Source organism: Theobroma umbraticum, unplaced genomic scaffold, assembly GCF_002168275.2.
Source record: "Theobroma umbraticum cultivar Fairchild unplaced genomic scaffold, ASM216827v3 scaffold_51.0, whole genome shotgun sequence".
In the NCBI taxonomy this organism is placed as follows: Eukaryota; Viridiplantae; Streptophyta; class Magnoliopsida; order Malvales; family Malvaceae; genus Theobroma; species Theobroma umbraticum.
The window spans coordinates 7,848,676-7,849,028 of record NW_018397260.1 but is presented as its reverse complement, the minus strand read 5'-3'; the positions used below and the strand labels follow the sequence as shown (position 1 = coordinate 7,849,028).

Sequence of the window (353 nt, the reverse complement as noted above, 5' to 3'; positions counted from 1 at the left end):
ATCGAACAGTGATGCTCTCCATCCCCTTTTTTCTAGCTCCAATTCGTGTATTGCTCTGCAAATTTTCAATTTTTAACGATTTTTTGACCTCTGAAGCCAAACAAAGCATAAAGGTGAGGGGCAGGGAAAGGAGAACGGAAGCGATGATAACGCGATCGAATTTAGCAGAGCAATTGAGAGAGTATCAGATTCGATCTAAGCACGATTGGGCCACCGTTTCGTTTTTCTCATCAACGTCTAATCTCACATCTTCTAGGTAAGCTTAATTCCTTAATTTGCCTTCTAATTTTGCTTTTTTCGGTATTTTATTTTCAAAATTTTGCTGTTTCGAAATGCAAGGCTGAAAGTTTGTC

At 38.8% G+C, this 353-nt stretch overlaps 1 protein-coding gene across 1 annotated transcript in view; it reads left to right on the top strand.

Annotated features, from left to right (window-relative positions):
* The first annotated feature begins 6 nt into the window (after positions 1-6).
* The window catches only part of LOC110416381 (uncharacterized), a 2,410-nt gene continuing 2,063 nt past the window's right edge, over positions 7-353 (top strand). The window contains exon 1 of the mRNA XM_021428371.2: positions 7-256. Within this exon, the coding sequence (XP_021284046.1) occupies positions 12-256 (245 nt within the window). The 5' untranslated portion in view covers positions 7-11. The remainder of the gene's footprint in view (positions 257-353) is intronic.